This window comes from Prorops nasuta, unplaced genomic scaffold (genome assembly GCF_024137725.1).
Source record: "Prorops nasuta isolate Cenicafe-Biocafe unplaced genomic scaffold, Cenicafe_Pnas_1.2 PNAS00002, whole genome shotgun sequence".
Taxonomy (NCBI): Eukaryota; Metazoa; Arthropoda; class Insecta; order Hymenoptera; family Bethylidae; genus Prorops; species Prorops nasuta.
The window spans coordinates 1,938,155-1,965,257 of NW_027116799.1; the positions used below are offsets into that span (position 1 = coordinate 1,938,155).

At 40.1% G+C, this 27,103-nt stretch overlaps 1 protein-coding gene across 1 annotated transcript; it reads right to left on the minus strand.

The window, feature by feature from the left end:
- On the minus strand, positions 1–25,620 carry LOC136782786 (troponin I 2-like). Its single transcript, XM_066742463.1, has 14 exons — positions 25,500–25,620; positions 23,059–23,102; positions 20,259–20,276; positions 19,853–19,981; positions 19,605–19,728; positions 13,596–13,696; positions 8,409–8,452; positions 8,190–8,331; positions 5,649–5,666; positions 4,983–5,036; positions 2,673–2,919; positions 1,908–2,168; positions 1,581–1,739; positions 1–125 (listed from the first exon to the last, which is right to left on the minus strand). The coding sequence occupies exons 2-14, from the start codon at positions 23,071–23,073 to the stop codon at positions 112–114; spliced, it is 1,326 nt and encodes a 441-aa protein (XP_066598560.1). The 5' UTR covers positions 23,074–23,102; positions 25,500–25,620; the 3' UTR covers positions 1–111.
- Positions 25,621–27,103: the final 1,483 nt, after the last annotated feature.

The window sequence follows — 27,103 nt, forward strand, 5'->3', positions numbered from 1 at the left end:
AGCCATAATAATTAGCGCTGGTACATTTCACGCTGACAGAGTCGAAAACGTGAACCGGTCGACGGTGAAACACAATATGTGTGGCGTCCTTCGTTCTTCTCCACTTGGAAGTTACGACGCGGGTGCTGCAACACACGAAAATAAGCTTTAATTCCAATTCCCTCGTGATTGTCGTTAACAATAAATCTAGCTGATAAATTATTAATGTTAAACGACCATGTTCATCGAGCGCTCCTTTCGTCCCAATGAGTTTACTTTAGCAGCTCGATGCATGGACAGTCTTCAACGCCCCCAACGTGGTCCTTCCATCAATCTGAGCCTAGGTCCATGCACACACATGCGTTTCTACGGTCGCGCGGCACTTGTATCGCGGAAACGCATGCATGTTTCTGGAGATCCGAGCTTAAATATCGCAAGGAGAACATTTGTCACTATAGCGGCGTCTGTGCACTATTAGACGCGGCCAAATACTCCCTTAACTTGGCGGCGTATAGCTTTGATAGCACTGATTACCAACAGGGACTTTATTAAGTTGATTATAAACTCAATTCGAACGTCGTTATAGAGTCCTATAGTTTACGACATACGCTAGTTATTTGCCAATGTGTATGGTCACCGGACTGGCTTTTACCATCATTGTTAATAGATCAATTAAATTTAAATGCATCAATTAAAGTTATCTTGGAATAATATATCATTGCTCATTATATGTGTTAAGCGAGTTAATCGAACGTTTCATCACACACACTTGTATAGGAAAAACTTAAGTGAATTAAATTTCACGAAAGAAATAAGAGGATGATTCGGGGTTATAGTCGAATCTATACGTTTCGGTCTTGTGTTTAAAGCATTGGGGATAGAGATATGCTATGCATGCTTTGCTGAAATTTATAGACCTGGTCTAGTGGGATTCAGCGCTATAAATAATAAGAAATTATTCGTCCGTGAATGTCCTAGAATCCGGAAAGAGCCTTGCGACAGTGGTTTAACGGCTTCATTAGCGGCATCCTCGTGCTGTAGGGTTCCTCGCCCAGGTAGAAAGATGCAAAGTTTCAACGAAGCCTCGCACGATGCACGTGTGAGTGGTCTGTTATTGCTTCCTACTCATATCCACATAGAAACGCTTTCCAACGAGGATCTAATCGTTACTTACATCTATTGATCGTAATTCGTACTTGAACTGAAATTATCACCGTCTGCCTCTTGGGACGAAACACTTTAAAGAAATAACAATTTTCAAGATGTCAAATGAAATGGTGACTTTAAAAGCAAAGGTACAGCGATACTAAATGCAGTCAGCCTGGCTCAAAGTGAAATTTCCATTTTCAGGTAAAAAGCGTTAATAAATTAATGCACGCATAATAATAATAATTGCTGCAAAAGGGAGCCTCGGGCAAGGTACCTCCAGAGGATAGAAAATTCTGTTTAATGAGAGGGAAGAGTTCGTCGGAGTTTAATTGGATCTTTACGTGTGAATTATCAGTGAAATCGATGAAAAAAAGTTTCGAGAGATAATTGAAGAAGAAGGGAATCGATGAGGGATGATTGTAAATTATAGCATTATATCGATAGAGATGTACCTTCGGCTGGTGCAGCTGCAGGGGCTGCAGCTGGTGCTTCTGCAGGAGGTGCCGCAGGAGCTTCTGCAGGGGGTGCGGCGGCTTCTGCTGGTGCAGGCGCCGGTGCAGCTCCTTCCGCAGGTGGTGCTCCTTCGGCTGGTGGTGCAGCTGCAGGCGCACCTGAAATATTTAGTTTTTCTCAAGATCGTAACTCGACCTTTATATGTTGCTTGGACAAAACGTTGCAGGTTAAAATTTGGACTGGTAACTGCTGGGAGATGCTGTGTACATATACGTATAATCAATAAATATATAGATTGAGGTACTTAAGCAGACTCGAGTATTGACCTTCGGCCGGGGCTGCTGGTGGCGCTCCTTCCGCAGGTGGAGCTCCCTCCGCAGGCGGAGCACCTTCCGCAGGCGGAGCACCTTCCGCGGGTGGTGCACCCTCCGCGGGAGGTGCAGCGGGAGCTCCTTCGGCCGGAGGCGCCGCGCCGTCCGCTGGAGGGGCAGCTCCTTCCGCAGGTGCAGCACCCTCCGCAGGGGGTGCTGCTGACCCTTCCGCTGTTGCTGGTGCGGCACCGTCTGCGGGTGCAGCTGCAGGTGCACCTTCTTACGAACCAATCATTTGTTAGCAAAGTTAATAAAAGCAAGCTTCGACATTCCATTATATACTCCTCCTCGTGGCCAACGGTAAAAGCTATATATATATACCGCGGCGTCGAAAATGTAATCTTCGTTTTATTTATTCCAAGCATTTTTTCGAGGATTCATACTTTGTGAGTGATTTTAATATATCGATTATATTAGCAAAGTCAAATCTATTTGGATCATCTTCCACGATAGATCTATAGGTAATTATAGACACCCTTCGCAGGTGCAGCTTTTCTTTTATAAGCGAACAGTTCGTTAGCAAAGTTAATCGTTCCAATATCTACAAGATCTAATTATTCTTACGATGGAGTTAATTAACAGTAATAATTACTGCTTGTCGTGTTAATGTCTCATTTATGTAAATTCTATATCTGAGCAATTGGTTTTCCGAGCGATGACACTTGTATAGTAAAGAGATTTTTGGAAATGTCAAACCTGCTGAGACTGGGGCTGGGGCACCCTCCGCTGGAGGTGCAAGGGACGGGGCTCCCTCCGCAGGTGGTGCAGGAGACGGTGCGCCTTCGGATGGTGGCGCAGGTGAAGGTGCCGGTGAAGGGGTCGGTGGAGCTGGCGAAGGTGTCGCTGCTGGTGGAGCTGGTGAAGGTGCCGGTGAGGGAGTCGGTGGAGCTGGCGACGGGGTCGCTGCAGGAGCTGCTTTTGCTGGCTCTGGCGTAGGCGCCGCTGGTGGCTCCGGAGGAGGTTCTTGCTGCGAAAGTATAGATCCCAACTATAGCCACGCTCTTTCGCGCACGCATACATCCTCACTGATAATATATTCTATCATATAAGTATTAATGAAAATTGTAAACACTCGGTAAAATCTCTTTTCGCTGCTGCACCCTAATTTATCGCGCTCGAATATTACAAGAGCTCGCAGAATGAAATTGGAACTTTTGCTTTTGCTGTAAATCGGTTTTATTTCGTAATGGCTCGATGTAATCTTTGTCGACTAATGCGGCAATGAATGGATTCCGGGCCTATTCAGAACGGATTTTAAAATTGTTATACGTAGACTTTTACAAATTCGCATTGATTGGTTAATATTCAGCAATTGTGGACACGCGGGATTGCACTTGCCGCTGCGTGAATTGTGCTGACGCGCGTATTAAATTGTATGATTTACGGTGGGTGCGCGTGTTTCGCGAATTTTCCTATTTGCGTTTAAACACCGCTTAGAGATATCGTTGCTCTCGTTTCCCATTGGCTAATAATACATTTTATGCATGCATATAACAAGTCGGCCACCCAACTAAGGACGGTATAGTTCACGAACAGTCGTTTACCTCCTCCCACAACGCTATTAATCAATAATATACTCAATGTGATATTAGTTCCAGCCAATACGAGAATTATAAAAGCTCCAAGAAAAAAAAAACAAAAAATTCTATAAAATATGTAACTCTAGCGCAGATAGAACATTTATTATGGACTAATAGTTTCATATTCCGCTATTCAAAGATTCCTTCTTTTGATGACATTGTATGCAATAGCTATTTGACCAAACCTATAAGAATCTGTGAATTTCGGGATGATAATATATATGAACTATATCAAGTGGTTTAATTTTGCAAAAAGGGTATTACGCTTTCATGGTTGGAATGCGATAGGTTTGAAATAATACTGATTTGACATAGCACTGACAAAGCAGATATATGCGGATTATGCTAAAATGTCATAGCGAACGTGTATTAAAGCTTTGTGCGAAGCGTCATACGTTATAGCAAATCGTTATTAAACGAAATCTAGTTAGTGCCACGCGTACCTACCGTGTATTCCGAATTCCACTATGCCTGTAAACTAAAATTTAACGCATTCCTCCAGATATTTCAGTTTTATACCCTACAAAGTCTGGAATTCTAATAAAAACTCCAAAGAACTCGACAATTTGCACTAAACCAGTTTCTTTCGTGTTTTAATATAACATTATTAAAGTACAAATTGGAATCTAAGACCTTTCATAAAATATCAAATCTAGTAGGATTTGTATCGTTTAAAGATTAAATTAGAATTTGTGATTCAACTCTATCTAAAGATATTTGAGAGGAGAGATAAGGAATACAGAGGGGGGGGGGGCGGATTAAAACGGGTAGCGACAAAACAGTAATAATACACAATAAGGATCAATCTCTATTATACACACCGCGTATTTACGAATCACAAACAAGAAACAATTATGAACGATACTATAATAATATATTTGAGAGAACGTGCATTTAGGATACAGGGTAGAGGATGGAGAATGAGTAAACGTACAAACATAGTTTTCATTATCATTAAATATTTTGCTTTACAGTGAAACTTATCTATTAATATTCTCGTTGTCCTTCTTTTTACAGTTAATTGCCCCAGGAAATATATTTATGCTTACGAGATTACAAAAAATCAAATAATTCAGGGCTGCACGCAAAAAATTCGGATCAACGGAACGAGAAAGAAGAGAAATGGACAGGTTAACGTATTGAGGGGGGGGGGGAGTCTAATTATATGTGAATCATCAGGGAAGTGGGGCTAAAAATTCAGAGAACACAATTTGAGATTATCGTTTGGAAATGAATGATAGATATATAAATATAATGGTAGGGGGCGTGGAGTTGACACAAAGTTACAAAAGGGATTGTAAATGTCGACGATGTGATATTTGCGTGCAGTTTTAAACAATAACAGTAAGAATTAGAAAAAAGGAGATGCAGTTTCTTCGTCGAAAGGTTATTGGATGGGCGAACGATCCTTTGTCGGAATCGTCAGGAACGATTTCTCTCATGCCTCGACCTCCTCTTCCTTTACCTTCTTCTCCTCGCCCTTCTTCGACCAGTCTGGTTTCTTCTGCAAAAGTGAGAGAAAAAGAAACGTCAGACACTCGCATAATATAGCATTCGTACGTGTGTTCTTGCCACTATGGGGAAGTTTAGGCGAACTTTCACAAAGCGGACACAACTATGGAAAATATTTGGGGGGTTGGCGCCACTAAAAGAAACTAGAAAAAAAATTGCGGCTGACTGTACAAGGATAAAAAAAAAAGTATTCAGAGCAAAATTCGATACGTGAAAAAATCCTGACCCTGAATGACAGTCTCCTCTGCTCGCAATACGATTGAAGTACAAAAAAATTGCTTCTCTCGATGATTCACTGTATCTATGAAAAATAAGCCGTGCGAGTGTTAGTGAAGGGCTAAGCGAGAAAAAAGCCTACCAGTTTGATGAGAGAAAAAATGTAAAAAAATTCAACTGTCGAAAATATAAAAAAGCAGGAAGAATATGTTACGAGGCTAACCATGAATAATGTTATTGTTGCACTAATAAGCTTGATTTTCTCCTATTTCTGTCAACTGCTCTAATTAACATTTTCTCTCATTCTCTCTCTCTCTCTCTCTCACACTCTTTCATCGACTCCCTCTCTCACATGCACTCTCGTCTATTAGTTATGTTAAAATTTTACCTTATCTTTTGACGCGTTCTGCGAACATAATGCAAGGGCAACATCATTAGTCAAAAGAATAGACGTGGACAGTAATTAAAGCGTATCACTAATTAATTTTTACAATGAATGCCGATCATAATTCACTCTACATTTATCTCATTTCACACTTGTGAACTATAATTGGCATTTTTATTTATAATTGCCTATCGATAATTTTCTCCCAATAACTGATTCAACAATTGTAATCAACTTTTTAACATTTGATATGAGATCCTAATTTTTACAGCATCTTTTGTACGAGCGTGTGTTTATAATATTCGATATCGGTAGGCGATTTTTGTTTTGTTTTTACGCAACATAAATAAAAACGACCACAGCAGTTTGACACACGAATAGCCTCGAAGCGTATGGCGGCCGAGAATCTCAGGCATAGAAAGCTGAAAAGAGTGTTTTATTGCCAGTTTGAGAAAAGTTTAGATATTCGTGAGTGCGTGTTTTATGGTATTTTAGCGTGCGCTTTTCTCTTTATTCTGGATTTTGAATCTGTAGCGCGCGTTAAAGGTAAATCCTATCGAGAGACAGAGACAGAGATAGAGAGGGGGGAGGAGAGAGTAGAAACCCGCAAGGTTCAACGGAACGCGTAAAAATTAATTAACAGGGGAAGGAAAAGAACTTAGCAAATCGTTAATGAAAAAAAAAAAGTTTTTAATATCAACAGCCATTATGTGAGTAAAAGCGCTGTGCAATTATGCTCCAGACGGGAAAGAACTGAGTTTTTTTACTAAAAAAAAGTACTCTGCAAGCCATTCTCACCTTTTAACGCTGCTCATTTTTTTTATTTTCGATTTACATCTCGATTAAAGAGTTTTTTTACGGTTAAGCTACACAGATATTTACGATGCTTACGTAATACAGTCTTGATGTAGATAAAGGTTAAAGCGAATTGCCGAAGGAAGGTTTAGCGACGAGTATTTTTTGTCAGATAAAGAGAGAGCGAGTGTAAAAAAGGAAAGCTGTGCGCAGCAAAAGAACAAAAATCAAACGTCAAAATTATTCGTTCGATACGAATGTAAAAATGATTACGCGCTGTGTAAAAAGGTAATTTTACAAAGGGAGAATAATACAAAAATTTATAAAAATTTGGTGAAATATATAATATTAATAAAATAATGGATCGCTGCTAAAGAGTCGATTGTATGTGTGTGGAAAGAAATTCTGAAAAAATATGTCAATTATGGTGAGCGAAAATTGATCTATGGGAGGGGGGGGGTGAATCAAATTGGATACTTTGGATTTAACATGCACGTTCGTCGATCGTATATTTATTGAACATTTCTCTTGAGATTTTGTATAATGGGTGAAAACACGAGATCCCCACCGAGTCTGAGCGATGCAAGACAATCGGCTTGCACTTGAACTGTGAACAAGCTTTTCCTGTAGCTGTTTTTATCGATGCACGATCGAAGCCAGCGCGGTTCGAGCAAAAAGTCAATAAGGAAGAAAAGTAATTGCGACTTTAAACGAAGAAACGCTACTTTGAATCCGTCCCCATTTTGCTCCCCGCGCGTTCACTCGTGTGCGTGTACGTATGCGTATGTGTCCCCTTGAATGTGCCACTCATACATCATCGACAAGCGAGAAAACTCGGCCGCGCGCGTTTTAATGAAAATTTCGCCTAACTTTTGTATTATGTACGAAAATATACTTTGACTTTTGTGTTTATTTGATCGTTTTTTTTTGTTTTTTTTTAGTTTGGCACTGAGGCTGTGTTCGAAATCTATTTCTTCGTCTGCCACTCTGCCTTCTCGGACTTCTTGGGCTGTGGAAAACAACACAATGCCTAGTCAACTCTAAACTACAAACAGACTATAGACATACTACTTAGTACATAGGGGGTCCCCGAGGAGATTTTGGCAAATGTTAAACAATCGTTTAGCAAACGAACCTTTAGATAACGCTCTATAGAAGTGATGGCGCGCCATGTGAGGCAGTAGACCGTAAACAATGTGAAATTATTATAAGAAAATGCACCGATGGAATAACATTTGTCCCTTTGTCCTAAATGAAAAATCTCCCCGTACAAACAATCTCGACCAATTAACACGAAAAGAAAAAACCTGCCCTTAGGGGTGTTCATAGAGATGAAAGAGAAAACGCAGGAGGTCAGAAAAATTGCTTTTTTCATGTACTGAAAAAAGGGTACTTCAATCACGACGTCGAACAGCCTAGGAAAAAACGTGAATATAAAATCTCGATTAAATTAGACCAGAGGGATGATGGATAGTTTTTGCAGAAATACTGGAACAAAACGTCAGGATGGTAATATGCCAAAACCATTTTATCCCCAATCAAATAACTCGGCTATCCCGTATAAAATATTTTTCGTTAAATTCCGTACACCCTGTTACTCGAGTATTTCCGCCATATTGGAAATTGCAGTGACAAAAAATTGGGAGGAGAAAAAAAGTAGGCTGCATCGACGCGCGAGAAGGGTGTATGAAAAATACGTGTAACGTCGTTTTCTCGGATGTATGTCAGATCGAAAACGATAGTCCTTACCTCCTTGTCTTCCTCCTCAAGGGTGAATTCCTTCTTCTTCACTTGCTTCAGTTGGTTACGGAAGTTGAATTCGGCGGCCTTCTTCTGCAGCTTGGCGAACTTGTTCTCGTATTTGGAAACCTTCTTCAACGTTGGCTTCATGCTGAAAAAGAAGATTCAACGCTCGGACTCGTCACGTTCCCACGATAAAGGTCTCCCAAGTCGTTCGAGTATACTCACAATTTTCCTCGGAGGTCGTTGACCTGGCTGTTCAAATCCGCGATCTGCATCGATCAACGTTATCATATTAATTTTCGTTCCATTGGAATAAAGTCGAATTATCATGCAATGTAGAATTTTGCAAGCACAACACACGCTATTACGTATATGATTCCGAGCTGACACGTGCACCACTCGCTACCAATATATGGAGCTCGAATCGCGCAACAAAGCGAGAAGCTCTCGCGATGGAGGGAAAATGTATTTTTGAAAGAGGGCATGTGAGGAGAGGGGGGGAAGGAGGGTGCATTTCAATTGCTTTCAAAGGAGTAGCTAGCTCGAACGATGGATTGGTGACGTCTCACTCGTTCGGAATAATACAGTTGAGCGAGGAAATGTTTACAAAGATTTTCTACCGAGAGACAGATTGCTGTTTGAGAAGTAGCATGGACAAGAGCAGATAATATCATAAAAGCCAGAGAAAAATCAAGCAAATAGTCGTTTAAAGGCAAACCGAAGCTCATACACATATTATTCCATCATGCAAAGATAAAAAAGAATCAGGCTTGTGTTGCATCGCATGCCAAAAGCAGACGGAATAGCTAATAGCCGTTATATAGATCCAGTTAGCGAGCCACTCGACGAGTCAAAATTGACAGTAAATTGGCTGGCTGATTAACTGCGCTATATGGTAGATGTACGAGGTAGAATGTTGATGGATGGGGCATCAGATAGCTAGTATATTGTAACGGGAGACAAATAATTCCCCAACATAGGAACAGATACAAGATCGTTAGAGAGGAAAATTTAGAAAATTCTGTCCAGACAATTATACATGTATCGCTTCCTAAACACAATGCACAGAATAACAAAAATGCTATAAGTGACAAATTGCTCCGATAGAGATATAACCACGTGTTACGTACATTCACTCTAAGGTCTTACTCTTTTCTCTCGGAGAAGATGAAAATCGGACTATAGAATCGATAATCTTTTTTTTTCTCTTTCTTTTTATCTTTTTTCTGCTTTTTTTTTTTTTTTTTTTTCACTGTTCGATCCAAGAGCCAATATTGCTTTGTCATATATGTCAACGATAGCTGATGGCGTTAAGTCGCTTCTCTCGGGAGGGGGGGTGTCGCGTTTTTTAAATTTTTTTCAGCGAGAGAGAAACTTTATTTCTCGAGGGCTAATAATTTGCCGGATTCTCGCTCCCCTTCGAGACGAGACGAGAAGCAGATTTCTACAAAAGGAATGACAGAAGGGCTGGAAAATGTAGCGAGGGCACTGAATGAATGAAGGGATGAACGATCGAGGAGTGCAGATTTTCCTTCTGGTCCACTGGGAATCGCCTGGTCTCGCTCAGTTTTTACCCACTAGATTCGATACAAAAATAAAACTCAATCGAACTCTTTCCATCTCTATTATTCAACACGCGTATACAACGAGAGTCCTTGCTATTACCGAACCGTACAAGCGACGAGTCATTTTTACAAACGTTTTCCTCCATTCGCGGCTAAACTCGAAGATTCTAAATTAGCACGCGCAATGTCAGAAAAACCTTCTTGAAACATTTAAAGGTAATAAATTCGTAGCCGAAACGTTTTAGAGGAATAAGCTTTCTCGCACGCGCCATGCATATGTCTCTTAAATTATACTGACGATAATTAGGCATTGATCGAATAATTAGAGAAGGGAAGAGTTCAGCCTAAGGGGGTTTCACTATGTACAATCTGAGTCAAACAACATGACACTTTGGGGGATGGTTGCTAATACGTGCTGATCGGTGCAAAATCAATGATTTTCACTGGCTATTTCGTCGACGTCCAACGAGCACAAGACGCTTACGTAGGTCTTTCTTTATCGCGTCTCGCACTCGCGTCTCTCATTCAAGGCCGGTGCAAGCAAAAGTCCACTGTTTCTTTGTCGCTACAATTAATTGGCAAGACTACTGATCAGTGCTATACATTATTATAGATTATTTTTTACTTTCTACGTAGGGGGTGGATGAGAGGGGAGTTGGGTAATAAACGACAAGATGCAGACTTAAAACAGGAGAATTTCACAGCATGGCACTTCGTCTTGGGACCTGTCATCATCCATTTTCGGGTCAGTCCACCTTTGTGAGAGTATCAAAGTGGAGGGGGGGGGGGGGTGGTGGTCGATCGGAAAAAGCAAGTTATAGCAAGCCACCTAAATGGACAGTCCAATTATAAATCTTCGCGAGAACGCTTACTTCGCGCCTCCAATAAACACGGTTCGCGCGTCTCTCCTCATCAATACTAGAAATCCTTTCTCTTTTTTTCTATATTGTCTTTTCTTTTCTTACGTTCGCGACTCACCAAACACTGTGCATAATTGAGCGATCGATGAAAACCCACGTGGAGTTTTACGCTGTTTCAACGTGTTTTCGCAACGATTTAGCCGATATTTATTTATGCACTTCTGTACGAGCCTCGACTGGTAAAAATATACGGGCTGATTGAATTAGCCGAGTACACGAGCTGTTATGTAGACGCATTATGGAATTATGCAAATAACGATTGATGGCCGGGTTTATTGGAGCATTCGATCAAACGCGAATTTACTGTACGAAACGCTCCACTCTCGTGGACCGTTGTGTTCTCGGCCAATTAATGCCTGTTCAAACTTCTCTTCTATACATACAATAGTATTCTATATACTACACACACACAGACACACCGGAGGCTCCTGCATAGAGTTATCATGGAATATGCTGTGTAAAAGTGGCGATGAAAGAAAAGCATAACAAAAGAGGGGTGTAAACCACAATGTATTACAACCGGAGTCTAATTTCTAAATTTGTCTTTTAACATTTTTTGCCATTTTAAAGGAATGTTCGTGACGAGAAGGAGAACAGACACGCGAGAATGAAAATTGGTCTCGAGGACAGAAGGAAAGTTTCAAGTATCGCGAGAGAAAGTGAAGATTTTTTCTGAAATTCATCCACGAGGAATATGAAGTGCCATACTTGTCGGAAGCCTTGCTCTCCATTTACAGCTGAGGGCTGTTTTATATACATATATGTTGACCCGGCCGTTCGGATCCTCTTGAATCAAGCAAAGTTTTAACGAAGCATTAATTGATATCTCGTGTAAACGGGGACAGACGACAGAATTCATCGATCGCATTGATATTGCTATTATTGCTTTTGACCTCCATCCTGGGGAGCCTTGAAGCCTGATAAATGCCGTTTAATGGCGAAGCCAGCTTATCCAAAGTACTCATTCATTATTCATAGGAAAATATCGATGAACCGTGTCGAGAGCAAAGCTGCTTGATTTCAACAGTAACTTACACTGTGATACGGAAGAGTATAAACAATCGAGGTGTACAAACAACTGCGAGTGACAAAACATAAATAATCTATCGTTCAGCCTGGAGGCTCGACTACCAGTCACATATGCTACACTGCACTGTGATATAATAATATTGCCAATAAACCAATCAACGTTCAATTGAAATTTCAGTAAAATTGGCTCCTTTTACATTCATCAAGTAAATATCGAAATGCAAATATCAATTTATTTGTTTATCCGCCGCGAGAGAAACTCTCTTTTATCACTCTACTAATCTCGAATTATCTCGCAGCTAATTGCTGTTGTGGTATATATACTCGCCTTTGCTTGACCAACCGTACACTTTTCTTTTTCTGGTAAACGTGAAAAAAGCCGAGCACATGTGTTAGTAGGTACATTATATGTATGGTATATTCTGTCTTACATGCATGATATACAAAAGCATCTATTCATTCAGCCGATTCTTTTACATATACGTAGTGAGAAGAACGAGAGAGAAGCTAAATACAGCGAGAGGAGGAGAAAAATAGTAGAGAAGCGATGAAAAAAGCTCGTGGCTGAAGCTGACCAGTGAGAGAAGTGAAGTAAGGGTGGTGGGGGCGTTGAAAATTTGGCTCTTTAATACCGATACTCAATATATCATAATTACATTCTGATCTTCTTATGCGTTATGCATCGCTCTTAATTGATTTTGCACCGTGTCACTCACGCACGCACGAGCGCAGACACACAAACGCTGCTTCTCTCGCAAAGATCCTAATAGGTTATCCCCTCTAGCCCCCTTCGTTTCGTCATTCACCATTGTCTCACTCGACTCGTTTTTGCAAACGACATAACAAATCAATTCCGAGCGGCGTTTCTCATCGATCGCCGTTTTTAACATCTTTGTCCTCTTCTATACCCTTTTTCCTTCCCGTCTTCTTCTCTTTTCACGATCTTTTTTTCTTGGCACGAACGCGTTGTTCGTGAGAAACCATTGCGAATCGCGTTATGTGGGTACAGGATTATTTTTTACGGAAACGGAACAAAAAATAGGACGTTGCGCGATGAAGAGAGAGAGAGATTAGTAACGTGGGAAAAATGACCAACGTCGTAAGCACTTCATATCCCTGAAAGGTGAAAGAAAAGAAGAAAAAATATATAGATACGTACTCTCATTATGTGTATACCAACACGCAGTAACATTAAGTTAGGAACGTGTAGTGGTATATATACATATACTATCAGCGACATTTATCACATTCATTTTTGCCTTTTCTCATTGGACATTTTCGCATACGTATATGTATAATACACTCTCACTTGATTATGCTTGTATTGCCAAACACATAGCGAATGAGGACTCGTCGGAAAGAAAATAAGGATGGACCGATTAATGTACAGAAAGAATTAAGGAATAAAAATGTGGTAACGAGAATTCGTCATGACGTAAATATCTGCTATATATTATGGATAATGCAAACCCTCCCAGGTCTGACCAAGGTCAAAGGTGAGAAGAAAAAAAAGCAGAAGAAGGGATAAAGATTCGGCAACGAGCATCCGTCATAACGCGTAAAAACCTGTGGAGGCGGGACCGGCGGGACCGAGGCCAAGGTCAAAGGTAAAAAACTCTTTGCGCCGGAAACACGCGAGGAAAAAAACAGTTGCTTTGGTTCGCGCCTGATTTTGACCTTGAAGAGTTCGCGAGCGCGTTCTCCAAGAGAAAGACATCGTGAAAGAGAAAACCAATATACACTGTGATATATAGTAAATTGTATAACAAAGGGGTGGGAAAAGTAGAGAAAACGAGAGAAAACGCGATTGAGGGATGCTGAGAAACGTGCGATTGGCAGTTTTCCTCCTGCCTGCTCGCATTTTTCACCATGTTTGCTGTTTGTTTTTTCTCCTGTACCTCGTAGTCCCTCTTTCGAACTTCACGCTCCAAATCCCACTTCTGACCCTCACAAAGGTAGACGCGGTCGTAATACTTTTTGCAAATCAGCTTCAAGTCGTCTATAAAGAATATGGAGAGTCTCTCAAATAACTGCAACTCTCGTTTCTTTCTTTTCATATCTTTTCCTCATTTTAATCTTTACTTTCTATTTTTTTATTCTTTTTGCTATAGTGCAATTGACAAATATTAGAAACAGAGAGAGAGAGAGAGAGAGAGAGAGGCAATATATTTATACAGGGTGTCTAAGAATTGATGATCAAATCTAAAGCCCTAAATAGAAGAACCGCTTCTGCGAAGAAATCTCTTATAAAATTTTTTAATACTGCGTGGCAATGTTAGTTTGGTAAATATTAATAATATTGATAGGTTTTATACGAGTTGTTTAGATATAAAAATAATGATAAAAGAGTCTAATAAATTTTTTCCAAATTTCAAACATTCTTCACGTTACATAAAGCTTTGTCCAAGTTAAGTTTGCACAAGTCGGTAGCCTGCAGATATTATTACATAACTCGTTAAATATAAACAATAGTAATGATAGTGTGCAATAATTTTGTAAAGACATAATAATAAGTAATAAAAAGCTAATAATATTTTTACAAATTTTGTTATTATTTACCAAGCTACATAGTAAAAGCTATTAAACATGATGTAGAAATTTTCTCTGCTCAGAATTAGCCTTTCTATCAAGGGTTTTCCATTATGACATGGATTCCCAGACACCCTGTACATGTACACACGTTTTAACTGATCGAGCGAGTACCGATCGATAAAATAAATTATAGTAGAATCAGGATGATTCCGTGAGCTAGGAAGCAGCTAACGCCCTGGTTGTAAAATCGTTTATAACGAATAATGTGTTCCAACTTGTTTCATCTCTCTTTCTCTCCCTGGTGGTTTGCCTAGGACGATGACACAATGGCGTTATAATAAAAGTATAGCTATAGCTGCGACTCAATGAGTCGTATATCTTCCAGGAATGTGCTGCGTACGTGACCTGCTCTGAAATCTCTCCTTATCGTGGAAATGGAAATCGCAATCGTCCTCTATCGGGGGAATGTCTCGGTCTGCGCGTGTGAATCGACTATCGAGAAGACACACGATGCTACTTTCTTATGCTTGCTTGCTTGCTTGCCGGCCACCTTCGAAACTTTCACCCTCCACGAAACTCTGCAGGTGAACACACTCACACACACGCGCACGCTTATGAATTATATATACATATCCCTGTGATTGACAGATGAAAATTTCTTAGAATTCGAGCGTGTCTGCAGGGTGAGTGGAGGATTCAAGTTTTGACTCGGCCGGTTTTAGGTAAAAACCGAACTGTGCCTGTTTGCTCGGTCGTATAGACGTGACAATGTCAGAATCACGTGGAAGTATGCGTCAGTATGATTTGATCTGCCCATCTTATTTACCTCGAATTCTTTCAACCTAATTTGCCTCTCGAGGTCAAACTTATCGCCCTCGAGCTGGTATACCTTCTGCCAATATGCCGAACAAATTGTCTGCAGCTCGGCTAAAAAAGTAACAATGTTACGAGCACTGAAAAATTGGCAGTGCCAATCGCTGAAACCATAATCACAGAAATCAGACAAGGAAAAATCTTGAAAAATCATTAGAAAAACTGTACTACGCTTATGCCAGAAGTTTCCAGTGTTCGGTAAAAAGAATTGGGTAAGAGTGAAGTTTTGGATGTTGAATAAATCACTAGAGTTAGTAAGATTATCGTGTCCCAAAGACTCGACCTGCGTGAATGGTAAAACTTTTGAGGAAAAGTATAGGCGATCCTCTTCGCTCTGTAAAAGCAAAGCACGAAGCTGATAATGCTTCTGTTAACACGTACGAGATAAAAGGAGAATTTCTCCATATATGTCATATGTGACCTCCCGACAGAATTTTAGTAATGAAAATTGGACAAAGTAATATTGCACTACTGTGTGTTTGTGTGACCGACACTTTATCAATAATATACATACTTATATACGCGCGAATATAGAGCAGGCAGCTGCAATACTTCAATCATATTATACTCTTTTCAATGTTATGCGATTACATTTTAAATACTACGTTAGAATTTACGTACGAGAGGTAAATTTAAGGAAATATAGCTAAAAATTAGGCAGTCAGAAATTACATGTCTGCGAGAATTATTTCAAATCATATGAGTGGAGGTCTAGAATATACTTCAATGTTATGATTACATTTTATACTGTGTTAGAGTTGGCGTATACGAGACGAATTTAAGGAGATGTAATGAAAAATTGTGCATTACTGCGAGAATTATTTCAAATCATAAGAGTGCATAAGCTAGGTCTAGAATACTTCAATCTTACTGTTTTCAATGTTATAATTACATTTCATATTACTTTCAAATTCACGTATAAGAGAGAGAGAGAGAGAGAGAGAGAGAGAGAGGCAAATTTCAAGGAATATAATTAAAAATTAGTCAAAGAAAAATTGCATTCCTGCGGGAATTATTTGAAACTGTACAAGTGAACACTTTCCAGCAATATCATTAGACTTTACTACTTTAAAAAGTACGAATTTAAAAAAATATAATTACGCACTAGCCAAAGAACAATTGCTCTACTGCGAGAATTAATTCAAATGGCACGAGTGGAACAGCTGAAGAATACTGGCATTTTACTGTTTTCAACATTACGATTACATTGATTTTCGTGCGTTAGAGCTCTCGCGCTGCAATTGCAATTTGCTGTCAAAGAGTTACGGCTAGGCGTATCAAATCCAGCTCGACGTCTACAAATAACTCGATTACTGCAAGCCGTGAGTCTCGCAATGCTGAAAATTCAGCTACTAAAGGCGCGACGATCTAAAATACGATATATGCTAAATATTATTATTCATATATATATATACTACTGCGTTAAAGTTCCCAGATCAAAAAGATACTTTAGTTTTTATTTTGAAAAATCTTGAAATATTCTCGACCTCGAATTCCTTCTTGGAGACTTCAAACTCAAGGTCGTACTTCTCCCCTTCGAGAACGTTGATCCTCTTATGATACTGCAGCAGAATCGACTTGACGTTCGCTGTCAAAATGCGAGTGATGTTGAGCGTGATCGACTCGACAAAATAATGAGGAAAAACATGAAGAACCGATATATGTATAAATATATAGTGTAGGTTATAGAATTGGCGAGATAAGAGTGGTGGAAGAGTGGGAGAGAAAAGTGTCCGCTAGTTTGGGGTGTTTTGTGGAATGGAGCGGTTTGAAGAGATGTGGACCATGCAATAATGAAAGTGGACGTCGTGGATGACGCGGATGGCGTGGAATTCCTCATCGTAGGTCAAATTGGAATCAATCCAGGTCTCCCACGGTTCATAGGACGCTCGTGCGATCTCTCTACGGTATGAGTAATTTTGTGTTAGTGGCCAAGAAAATGTAACGGAAAATCGTTCCGAAAGTATATACCTATATATATCGGTACCGAATGATACCTATGAAACAAATACCGGCCGCTCTATTATTCTGGACAGCTGCCAAGTTTTCCCAATAACGTCGACTCGATCTCTCCGCAGAAACCTCTACATTTCTCCCTAACAAGGATTTCTCTTTTCCGCATTGATACACAATTTTTTGCTCATTTCGATCTCTAATAGCTGCCCTAACAATTGCTCCCCCTTTTGTCCTTGATTTAGCGATTATTGGCAGCTTCGCTTTTATATAGCTTGTACTTTTATTCACGACATTAAAGGCAAAAGATATTAGTTGGCGTCAGTTTCTGAAATCTCCTTAATCACAGATAATAAATACATTTTCAAGACAATTCGTAGCTTTGAGGTTAATCTGCAGTGTATTTTGTGAAACACGAAAGAAAGTGAGTGAGAGGTATTAGGTGAGTAGAGAGAAAGTAGTGTTGAAAGAGATAGAAAGAAAGAGAGAGAGAGAGAGAGAGAGAGAGATAGTATAGGTGGATTAATAAATAGACAAGTAGGAAAGTGAAATGAAAAAAAGGGTAAAAAAAGTTTCTTAGATCTGCAGAAAGAAAGACAAGAGATGTATGTTTATTACACTGGACGAACATCGAGAATGCCAGAGATTTTTAGCGAAAGAAGAGATCGCCGGTATACATATAGAAAAAAAAATGCGTAGGGGTAAATGAAGAGAAAGAAATAAAATGAAGGGCGAGGAATAGAATAGAGAAAAGAAGAGAAACTTGTGTGTGCCGTGTGCTAAAAAATAGAAACGGTGCGACGAAATGCGAAGCTCGTGTTTTATACTGCCCGGCTGCAAGAAGACAAAGCCCGATATGGACGAACAAAGTTTCTTCCCAGCGCGATTAATCAAAGACAATAGCGTTGCCCAAAGGCGATTAATCGTCAACAAGAGAGGACTTTACCCCCTCCCCATTATCTACCTTTCCACTGGTAAAATACAGCAGAGTTTCGTGAGCCAATCGCTACACAATTACCCATCCTATACTGTTTCAAACGTTATATACATTGTACGTACTCCATCATCTCGCATGATTAATCGTAATAAATATAATTGTCTTTAAAATGATAGAGAAAAATTCGAAAGAAGAAATTAATAGTAATAAATTCAAGTAATTTCTTGGCTCTCTTATTTGCACAACGCTATTTTCAAAGATTCGGGAGAAAGTTGTCAGTCTCTGGACAGCCAGGCAAATTAATTGCGTAAAATAGTGAAGATCGTTACTATATCGGCATATTTGCAAAGTCTCGATTAATGAATCTCGCATATTGCGTGGCTTTTGTTTGCAAGCCTCAAGTACCTCGAAGTCCTTCTTCTTAACGACATATTCGATGTCGAATTTTTGATCCTCCAATGCCGTGATCCTATTGTGGTACTCGCGCAGCACGCGCTTCACGGTCTCTGCGTGTTCACCAGAAAATAAAAAAATAGAGATTGCTTCGTCGTAAAAAATAAATTGCGTTCTGGAAGGTACACATTTTACCCCCTGTGACTCCCCATCCTCCCCAGAACCACCAATACTCGAGTGCCGACACAATTTAGCACAAAACGAGGTGCGAAATGTACGCGTCTATGTTTTATTCGAAAATATCTTGCATTCCCGGAAACAGTTAAATATTACGTACACTCTATATGTGCATCCTGCTCTGCGAAATTCGTTGGAGCGAATATTTCTCGTACATATTACTCTGCAAAATATTCCACGAAATATATCTCAGCGCACCGGCTAATTTACAAGCTTTTTAAACTCTATGAAATTCGTGTGACGCTTCCTTTGAACGATAATGATTTTCATTAAAATTTTGCCCGATGATAAAAACTTTCGTGCCCCGCTCCGAGGCAATTTCGCGAAAAGTGAGGAAACTTTCGCTAATAACTTATGGGAAGTGTATGTTGCATGTACCCTGAATGAAATGAAAAAATGTCCTCTTGTGCTTTTCGCGCAGGCTCGTATCGAAATGAATGGGCTCGAACGAAGGACGCACAGTGAAAGCTGGACGAAGATTATCCGACATAAATTTACAATACCACGATGAAATGCGAATTTCCTTAATTTCTCAATTAAACGAAACGAAGGAATCTGAAAAAACTTGAATGCTCTGCTATTATATTTAACCTGATATTCCACATGTATATTTCGTAGTATAAAATCTGAAATAAAACGAAGCTTTCCTCGATGAGGTATAGAATTATAATGTTTAAATGTGAAATAATAGAAGAAGGGAGTGTCGTGTAAGAATGACGTGAAACATAGTTTGGAGAGAAAATGTTACAATATTGTAATTTTGTTATTATATAAAAAGTAAGGTGTCGGAAATAATAGAGAGAACAATAATACACGTACGTGAATGCATGTGTATATATAAATGCGATGGGAGAAAATTGTGTTTTGGCAGTGTTTTTATATCTTTAAAGATAGTCCGCCAGAAGGAGGGTTAAAGCATCGACGGAGATCGACGGGACGCGGATCTTTCGGATTTTCGAAATTTTTGGTCTGGGAAAAGTACCTTCGTTGGCATCGTCGACGTTCTTGGGTTTTCCACAACGCTCCTCGATTATACGTCTCCTTTCAGCTGCTTTCCTCTCCTGCTCTTTCTTCAACTCCTCGGCAGCTTTCTTACGCAACAAGAGCTGAAAATTGATGCTCCAATCAGTACCCGATGATCAATGACCTTATTGCACAGCTTATATATACCTACATATGTATAATCCTAGTTTTTTTCTACTTGAAATGAAAGAGCAAGTGCGAACTTACCCTGAGCTTCTTCTTCCTGTCAGGGGTCATGAAACCCTTCTTGGCCTTCTTGGCTTTGGAAGCCTCCTCGAGGCGAGCACGGACCTCCGCCCTCTTCCTGTCGGTCTCCGCCTGTTTCCTCTTCTTTTCCTACATTTTTCGTGTAAACCCTCCTTAATACTTCCATCTCAAATCGCATGCTTCTAATCGTGTTACTTAAAAACTGTGTTAAAATGAATAATTGTAACAAATGTTAAGTGGAAAAGAAAGTAAAGTATTAAAAGAAAAAATATTCTCTATATGATCGGTACAATCGAGTGTTTCTTGTTAGCTGTATGATTTCTCTAAAATGCTACGAGTTATTTGTCTAGTGTATTTTAACGATCCTGAGAAATCGTGACTCCAGAACGGTTTCCCTCTTACGTACATCCTCGATGCGCTTCCTCTGCAAAAAGAAAAGAAGCATTCCATTAAAAATTTTATTCATCGCTTCGTCTACATTTTTTCACGCGAAACTTGAAAGATTGCGCAGGGCCTCTTTTATACAACGATGGCCAGCAAGCAAGGCTTGTTTGCAAGCCTCGAGTGGTCTTGTCTCGTCTTGTGGACAAATTATCAAGTCTTAAGTCTTTGGTCCCCCTTCGTACGTGCATAAAACTCTCTCTCTCTCTCTCTCTCTCTCTCTTGCGTGTGCCTTTCGCAAGCATCTTGCCAAGTCTTGTGATTTAAAAACCACTCGAGACTTGCAAACAACACTTTTCGTATTTTTCCTCCCTGAGAAAGTAATTTCCAATAATGCAGCTTCAAGTTTCGCTTGAAATTTCTTACAAAACAAAGTTACGTGTCGCGGCAAAACTAGCGAGATTAGTTGACTGAACGAAATTCATAAGAAATTAATGGAAGAAAAAATGGTATGCTATATAGGCTTGCTGCAGTGATCGTGATTCGATAAAAGCGAAAAATTATCGATATGGGTGTACTACGTGCTTGAAGGAATATTTCAAAGCGAAAATTAGACTAGGCGGAGAGATAGGACGGGATAATAATGCGTGTGGCAGGCAATGTGCGAACCAGCAGAGTTATAAATAGCCATATATAAGCAACGTGCCAAAGATATAAAATATAGCTTTATCGACATGCAACGATCGAGCAAGGCCAGGGCATAGTTAGCAGCTATAGCGAGGCCAAAGGACCGTGTCAAGTATTAGGCTCTTTCATGGCACTATCTTGTCTACTTTACCCCAACCGTATACTTGTTTATTCGTGTACGTGTGTGCCGTTCTTTTATCGAAAAAAGAACTTGTACTTTGAAGGCTACAGCTTTTCCAAGGACAAACACAGAGCTGGATGAAAGAGTTTTTGGAGCGTGGATCTCTCCTGGCAAAATAGGTCCAGGGATACATAATGGACGTGGAGTGGTTCGAATCGAATAATAATTTCAATCGTCGAGTGGCTGCAGGGTGAAAGTTATACGGAGGCTTGGGAAGCTGGGCAAATGGAATGGAAATAAATATTGAAACTGTGACAAGGAAAACTTGAGGGTGGCAGGGGAAAAAGAAGGCGAGGCGAGGCGAGGCGAGAAGGCCGTGGAGAATGCTGGAGGGATTGTAAATAATGTTGAAATAAGGACGAGAGTGTGGCTATAAATCACGTGAAAAGTCCAGCCGCGAGGCTCCCGAGTCTTTGCAGCGCGTATACGTAGTCGATGTGCGCAGAGCCGTAATACTTCCGCGTCTCTCCCCGGGGAGGCAAAAATTTCACGCTGAATTCTGCGAAATGCGCAAGGGCAGCCGGAAAAATAAGCGAAAGATTTATCCTCGCTATATGGACGCGAAATTGCTGTGAATTGTTTCGATTGGCCCGACCAAAAACTAGTCTTTTCCACTGCTACTCTTTCTTGCCCGACCCCCTTTATGCTTTATCGCTGCCTCTCACTATCACCTTCGACTACCATGCACCTGCCATCTGCTTCCAAACATTCTTCGATCGTTTCTCTTCCGTCGTGTGTGTGTGTGTGTGTAATTATAATTATTATTTATAGTCAAACATTTCTTGTGTAATTTGATACTCTTGCCGGACTAAAAACTGACCTTTGCTACTTACTGGCTATCCACCTTCAAGGTGGCTCACTGACAATCACCGAGCGATTCGTAAATTTTGATTCTAATATCGTTCGTAACTACGCATATTAATAAATATCTGCCAGTCATTGATTAACTAACCCACGCGTAAAGAATGCGTTGAATTTTTTTATTATTAATATATAAAATTCAAAGGCAAACGATTCTTCTACTCGCAACTTGAAGAGGGACATCGAGGAAAAGTCCAACTAAAGCAACCACTCCATAAAAGATGATAAGGAGAAAGATAAGGAATACAGTGTAAAAGGGATGAAGGATAAAGTAGATCGGGATGAGAGATAGCAATTTTATGTGAACTGAAAATCTGAAGGAGAGAAATAAAGGTATAGCAAAATAAGGATCTTCTCTTTGTTGAGTAGAATTTCAAGTTGTCCTTAAAACATGAAATTCAAACCAAGCAATGAAAGAAAAATATTGCTTTGTATTTGCTGTACGAAAATGATACTGGAAATCGCCGCAAGGCTCTTATCTCCAGCTGTCACATTTAAACTAGTTCACATAATACTATACTATAAACAAATATCTACTTTAACATATATCTATGCAACAAGTAGAATTCGATTCTGTTCGATTCTATTATTTATCTATGATTTTTCGTGTTTTCAACAATTATTTCTTCTACGGACAAAATCTATCGACTTTCGGGACATTTCACATAACACTGAAAAAACAAACACACGATGCATACCTTTCAAATAATCATTTACTGTATCCCCAACGATCATGAGACCAGATTTCCATTATTGACAGCCATAAGTTCAATCCATACAGAGTTGTGTTCCACCCCGATGAGGCAATTTTAATGGAAGAACAAAAACAAAGAAAAAATCATATATTAGTATTTCTCAATTGGTTTGAAATTTAACGATAAAGAAGCAAGGACTGTTGTTCGTTTCTGTACGTTCACCAAACAACACACAAAGCAGTGTTTCGATGTTTATAATAATCGTTAAATATCCATACTTATCTTATTCGCACAAATAACAATATAATTTTAAATTGGAGGAAAGAAATTCTTAGCTATTCGAGGGAGTTTTCATTACGCAATTAGAAATATCTTGTTTTGTCGTTTAATACCCACCTAACCTCATCGTCCGCCATGATGATGTCTGAGTGCTACACGCGTCTACCTAAAAATAAATCACAGAGAACAAATAAATACGATTGAATCACGGCGGACAGAATTTTTGTATAGAAACCAAAAGCACATGGTAAAAATAATCTAATGAATTATTCGTGAGGAAGGCCCGCGATCCATGCCATAATTATAAGGGAAGCGAGTGAAACGATCGAGTTTCTTCGCGGGCATAAAATATTATTGGTGAATATAATGGATGAAGATCGCGGGTGATGAGAGAAAATGGGTGAAAGGATCGATGAAATAAGATTGGGAGCTATAGATATAGGGGGCTGAGTATCCGATTGTAGTTACATATTGCGGGTGCAAACGTAAATTTTCAGGCAGCTCTTTTAACGCGCTGCTCGTAGATGGTGTAGAATATCCGGTGCTCGAAAATAGACGCCGGCCGCGCGCGCGTCCCCACTTTCGGCGCGGCGTGCGTCGATGGAACAGCGCCGGCGAGATGTAGCCAATCCAAATTTGGTTGCAACGGGACCGTCCTCTGCATGAAAAAACGACGAAAATCGTGCGCCCTCGTCGCGGCAGCGAATTCACCGTTTCACGCGAATAAGCAGAAAATAATACAACATGATCGATCGCTTGATTCTCACCGAGCTTGCACGTCCTTCGCCCCCTGTATACGGCTCTTACACTTTTCACTCTTTAGTAGCCGTATAGAGAGAGAGAGAGAGAGAGGCCGCTTATATTTGTGACGATCGGCGGCTAAGTATAGACACGAGCGTGTACGCTCTAGCTTCTCCTCGATCCATTCCAAGCCATCGCAGAGTCCAAATCGACGTGGACCGTACGTGCCCCGTCTCCGATGTCAAAGTGGATCTCAATTTTGTAAAAATAGAAAATGCAGAGACGCGCTTGATCTAGAATGCAAGCCATGCCATTCCTCTCATCGATCGATACCCATGCGGCTATTCTTTCATGCAGAAAAATCTATCACGTTGGAAGAGGACCTGCTGCTTCCAGGGATTAGTATGCCTCTTTTTTTACATTAACTATCCTTTTCTCTCAATAATTATAGTTATAAGGATAATTAGGAGTTGCTCTTTTTTATGTGTGCCTATATATATATATATATATATACGGTTACCGATGACCCAACTCAATTTACAGTAAAAAAAATGAATGATGAGAGTCGAATGGAGATGAATTCCATTTAAAAGGGCAGTATACGCGGAGATAAAAAAGTCTGGTTATTTTCTTGCACGACACTGTTAAGGCTGCGAGCACCTGAACTCGCGAGGAAGTTAATGGCCGACCATGGTGATTGTCCTCGTCCGATCGAAGCACAAAACACGGCTGGTCCCTCTTTCACATTAGAAATACCATATGCACCTGGACACTTTCCTCGAGGAACGAGAAACTCGATGAATTTTGACTCTCGTCAGGGGGATTGTTTCACGAAACTGTACGAATAAGGGGAACGGTTCGATGACGTCATTCTCTCGTAGATATTCCTTCATTAAACAGTACGTTGGAATATTTGCGTAGTTGGCAGCTATAACCTGACTGACGTACGTATCCTGAAGGTTCCTTCACTCGAGGCACCTATGCACTGACACTCGATACTAAAAGCAAGAAAACTCGAAGCACGAAATAATAACAGAGTACCTTTTCCCAGAACGTTCCACATACATTCCACCATTGAAGTGTAGCCAGTGTCTTTGTGGAGAAGCAACGGGAATGGTAAGAAAGTTTATTGAAAAAAATCGATAACTTCACAACGACATTTAAGATGGCGAGTAGAAACGTGTTGGGAAAACTCTACGTGCTCCTGCACGAAGGACGACCCCTGAAAGATTTCATACAACACGAGAGAGAGAGAGAGAGAGAGGATCCAGGATCCAGGATCCAGGATCCAGGATATACGTTGGCACTTCGACGACGTACTACGAAATGTCCAAGATGTCGAAAGAACGCGTTAAGAAAATTCAACGTGCTCCTGAAGAATTTCACGAAAGACGAAAAATTCGAGGATATACGTAGGACATTTGATGACGTTACGAGACGTCCAACATGTCTAAGGGGTGTGTTGAAAAATTCAATGTGCTCCTGAAAAACCATCGCACTGAAGGATTTCATAAAGCATGTTTGTGTGTGTGTGTGTGTGTGTGTGTGTGTGTGTGTGTGTACAGAAACACGAGAGAAGATCCAGAATGAACATGGGACGTCCGATGACGTTATAAGACGACGTCCAAGACGTTGAAAGGAGGCGCGCGTAGAAAACTCAACGTGGCCCTGAAGTAGGTTCATCGAAGAATTTCATAGAGTATATGTGCAGTATAGAGATAGAGAGAGATAGGAGAAAATCCAGGACGAAGATGAAGGGATGAGACACGAGGGGCAGAACTACGTCGAAAAAGATGATGGTCACTCTCGTTTTTGGACTTACCTTGAGATTGGAAGGAACAACGGTTGTCTGCAACCAGCCAACCGGACCTTAGGAAGCTGACTGTACGATCGTGGAAATCTCGTCGACGTCGCGAACCTCAGCCGACGATGTTCACGTGGCCTCCTCGACCAATAACGAGTCGCCATTGGTCGTAGCATTTTTAGGCGAGCTTGCTGCCCCTTCGCTCGTGGCCAAAAATAATCGGAAACTGAAAACGGAGCCGATCCTCACTCCTACGAATCTCAGCTTTTCCACCATCCATCCCGAGAAAGAAAGCAGAAGTATTCTACTCGCTATTCGCTATTCATAAATACGTTCGCCTATATCATTATTCAATTTCAAACGAAATCCTAAATATTTGCTTATCGCTCGATCCCTCCAATTTTATACCATTAACTCTATTTGCTCCCTCTCCATTATATACCTGCAATTAACGTCAATCTGCAGTCACGCGCTCGGACATAATATTTTGCCCATTCAAATATTACCAAACTTTTCAATGATATGTATATATATATATATATTTTACACATTGTCGAGGGAATCATGTTGATCTGCTAAATGTGGCACGAATGCAGCCTATTATTGGATCTTAGTGTCTATTTTGAAATTTCACTATCTTTTATTACGTTGTTGAAGAAGAAAGAGATGCGTACTGTGCGATGGTAGCGTAGATTTTTATATCAATGTCTAATACTGACCCGACGATAATTTTATGGATTTTAGATATTCAGAGATGCAATTATAATAATTTTAGCACCTAGGTGAAAAGTTGCAACGAAGCCACGATATATAGCAGCTCAACATTTCTGACCATCGAGAACAAGCAAAAGTCTGGCAGAGTTTCAAAGATCAGTTAACATCTCTCTTTGCCTTTGCCTCGGACGTCATCGCGTCCCAAGAAATGCCCATTGCAAGTATTATATCAGCGAGAGAACATTGCCAACGATATATACCTCGTTATCTTGTTTATCGAGTTACACTCGTTTCATCGGCAAGAGCTGCCCGCCAATTAAATCGAGAAAGCTTTCTGATACTAATATGGGCTAAACGTCGCGTATTACATTGATAAAGAAGAGTCTGGACCAGCAAACACCTTGAAGAAAATATAACGAGATCTGAAAAGAGGTCGAGGCAAAACGGAAATGTAATTAATTGATAGGCTGTTCTCTGGATTGAAGAAGACGCGCGAGTCGCGACGTCACAGCTGCTGCTGCTAGCTACTGCGATAACGCTGACGAAAGCTTCGCTACGTAAATGGAACTTGAATAACGCAGTAGACATTACAGGTACCTATTATATCTACCGACGATAAGCTTCCTTTTAAACATGGTACAACTGTACCCATGCACTATTAAATCGCTATTTTAATACGTAATAAATACTTGGACATTATAATTCAATGAAATGTTTAATTCGTAGAAATATTATCACTTATCAACGTTCCGTGGATATAAAAATTTATCACTCTGGTTCTGTTTTATCTCTTCTGCTGCAACATTTATTGTTTCAGTCGTGTAGAATAATATAAAAATTATGGGTATTTACAGACGAATTGTTTGAATTATCTTTTAAAGGAAAATGTCTTTATGAATTATTTTCCA

Coding starts and splice junctions, on each gene's coding strand:
- LOC136782786 (XM_066742463.1), bottom strand. Junction 19,729..19,852: donor ACAGGAAGAAGAAGCTCAGG/GTAAGTTCGCAC, acceptor ATCAATTTTCAG/CTCTTGTTGCGTAAGAAAGC. Junction 2,169..2,672: donor CCTTGCACCTCCAGCGGAGG/GTGCCCCAGCCC, acceptor GTTCGTAAGAAG/GTGCACCTGCAGCTGCACCC.